The sequence below is a fragment of the Micromys minutus genome (assembly GCF_963924665.1).
Source record: "Micromys minutus genome assembly, chromosome: 9".
NCBI classification, from domain to species: Eukaryota; Metazoa; Chordata; class Mammalia; order Rodentia; family Muridae; genus Micromys; species Micromys minutus.
In genome coordinates this window covers 18,418,776-18,421,672 of record NC_137978.1, presented here as the reverse complement: position 1 = coordinate 18,421,672, position 2,897 = coordinate 18,418,776, and the positions used below count along the sequence as shown (strand labels likewise).

Below are 2,897 nucleotides of genomic sequence, written 5' to 3'. Positions count from 1 at the left end.
GATCAGCAGGCATCAGGACACTATGTGACACACTTGGCATAGCTTGAGCATAGGAGACTTCAAAGCCCACCCTCAGAAACACACTTCCTCAAACAAGGCCACACCTTCTAATAACACTCCCTATGGGCCTAAGGGGGGGGTCATTTTTATTCAAACCACTACAATCTGATAAGTATTCTTGTTTTTTTTTTTTTTTTTTTTTTTTCAGAATAAACCATTTATTTTTTAACTCACAATCACAATACAGTTAGTTCCAAGGAGGCCAAACATTTGCCCAGTAACCAACACTACAAGCCTTGTAAACATCTATCTTTAAGATCTCTTTCATGGCCATTCCGAAGCAATGGAGGGGTTAGAAATAAGGGTCCACAGCTGCACTACCAATTATATAGAAACAATTTTACATCTCTTTCAGCTTCAATTTCTTGATTAGATTAAACCATTTGCAATCCTGCACTGTCGCAGCACCTCGTTGAAACCTTCACAGAGCTTGACATCGCTCTGGTTCTGGGCACACTCCAGAAACTGCTTGATCTCTAGAGAGCAAGGTCCAAAAGACTGCTGGTTCTGTAGCTGGGCTCCCTGAGGCTCCTGGTAAGTGATGTCAGGCCTTGCAGGCTCAGCATTGCTACCTCCGCTGAAGCCCCCAGTGATGGCGTGACCCAGGGTGTGCCCCACTGCAGAGCCCACAGCCACACCGGCTGCAGTGGATGCCATCTGGGCCATGAGGCCTGGCTGCTTGGGTGCAGCAGCAGGTGAGCCAACTGCAGATGGTGCAGCTGCTGCTGGAGGCTGAGCTGCAGGTGCTCTTCTGGGAGCAGCCCTCATTTGAGGGGCCCGGCTGGCCGGAGGAGTCACCCGGGAAGTGCGGCTTCGGCTTCCAGGAGGCATCCTAACTGCTTGTAGTCTCACCGTTCAGAGAAAACGAACTGCCCCGATAAGTATTCTTAAACACTGAGGCATTTATACAGTCCCCAATACATAATTTTTATCCATTCATTATTTGAAAAGAAGCTTACCTAATCATAGAAAGCTATTTGTTGTCTTAATATGCTGTATTATCAAGTTTTTCTCTTGAACAAAAAGACAACAAAGAAACAAAGAACAAAAGTCTAAGGGGAAGACTTATCCATGGGTGGGAATGTAAACTGGTACAACCACTTGGGAAATCGGTCTGGAGGCTATACAAAACAAACTAACTAGTAATACAACCACCACATGAACCAGCTATATCACCACTGGGCACATGCCCAAAGGACTCTCATTCTTGGTACAGACACATGCTTATCCATGTTTATTGCTACTTTATTCACAATAGTAAGGAAATGAAATCAACTTTGATATCCATCAATAGATGAATGAATAATGAAGTGTGGAACATATACACAGTGGAAGTTTATTTACTCATAAAGAAAAACAGTCAGTAAAATGGGTGGAAATTGGAAAGCGTCATACAACAGAAGACAACCTAGATTCAGGAAGTAAAATACTGTGGCCCTCTCCCATATGCAGATCCTAACCTCTAGCCATAGATATGTGTACTGAGGGCTGGCTGGAGAGGTGGCTCATTGGTTGTGAGCACTGGCTGTTCTTCCAGAGGACCCAGGTTCAAGTCCCAGTACACACATAGTGGCTCACAACAGTTTGCAGCTTTAGTTGTAGGGGAATTCAGTGCTCTCTTCTGGCCTACACAGACACTACACACACGGTATACAGACATACACACAAGGCAAAACAACCATTCAAATAAAATAAAAAAGCAAATCTCAGACTTTAAGGGAAAGGGGTCACAAACAGACGGAGATAAAGCAGAAGAAAGAATACAAGGGCCAAAGAATACAGTAGAAAAAGAACCAGGACAGGGTGATGAAGGAGAGAGGGGAGAAGGCTCAACCAGAATGAAGTCATTCCCGAACAGGAACCTATGACTTTGTAATCTACTTTTTAAAGTAAAAATAAGGGTTGAAGAGATATCTCCGTTTTTAAGAGCACTTGCTACTTTTGCAGAGCCCCTGGCTTAGATTTCCAGCACCCACATGGTGGTTCACGGCCATCTGTAACTCCAGCTCCAGATAATCCAGTGTTTTTATCAGGCCAACTTGGACACGAAGTGTGCACGTGATGCATATACACACAGCCAGGCAAAATAACCTTATGTAAAATAAATAATAATAAAGAGCGAGCTGTCTTAAAGAATAAGGTGGTGAGAGATTGAGAAAGACTGACTTTGTATCCAGCCTCTATATACTCAGGCATGTGCACTCCCCATACACACATGCACATACATAATACATACACACACACACACATAAAAAGGTAAAACATTCAATAAACAAATACATTTGGTAAAACAATCTGAGTAGACTTGGTGGTGAAGTCTCTCCCTCGTGTCCTCTTTATCAGTAAGGTGGAACTCGCTACAGTTACTTAGGAAAGTATTGGGTAATAAATATGATAATCAGACAGGATACTCACCAGCAAGCCCAAGAGACTCACATTCCTTATATCAAAAGAAGGTTTGAGGATTAAATTAGTGGTTGACACCTTTCCTCTAAAGTCCTGGGTTGAGTTTGGTCCCCAGAACTAAGAAGAAAATAAAAAATGAAGAAGCAAAAATACAGTTTGTTTCCCCATAAGCCAGAGCTGTTACCAAATATGAATCACTTGATCCAATTCCATGAGCCCAGAAAGATTATCCAATCACTCCCTTAGTGTCAGGAGACCTGGAGTTATGTCCTGGCTCTCCGCCTACAGTTGTAAGTTGATTTTATCCTGAAAACATTAAAAGCCTTGGCTTTGTTTTGAAACCATAACAACAGAGACAGTGTGATCTTTGCAAAACCTCAGAGCTGAAAGAACCTTGAAGATAACTTTGTAACTAGTTTAGTTATTTATGT

General features: G+C 42.6%; 1 protein-coding gene across 1 annotated transcript; it reads right to left on the bottom strand.

Annotated features, from left to right (window-relative positions):
- Positions 1-299: 299 nt before the first annotated feature.
- Positions 300-912, bottom strand: LOC308424601 (coiled-coil-helix-coiled-coil-helix domain-containing protein 2-like). Its single transcript, XM_080921646.1, has one exon. It carries the CDS (start codon positions 889-891, stop codon positions 430-432), a length of 462 nt encoding a protein of 153 aa, XP_080777772.1. The 5' UTR covers positions 892-912; the 3' UTR covers positions 300-429.
- Between the last annotated feature and the right edge of the window lie 1,985 nt (positions 913-2,897).

Bases quoted from the DNA above. Each gene is read 5' to 3' on its own strand.
- LOC308424601 (XM_080921646.1), bottom strand. From the start codon at position 891: ATGCCTCCTGGAAGCCGAAGCCGCACTTCCCGGGTGACTCCTCCGGCC.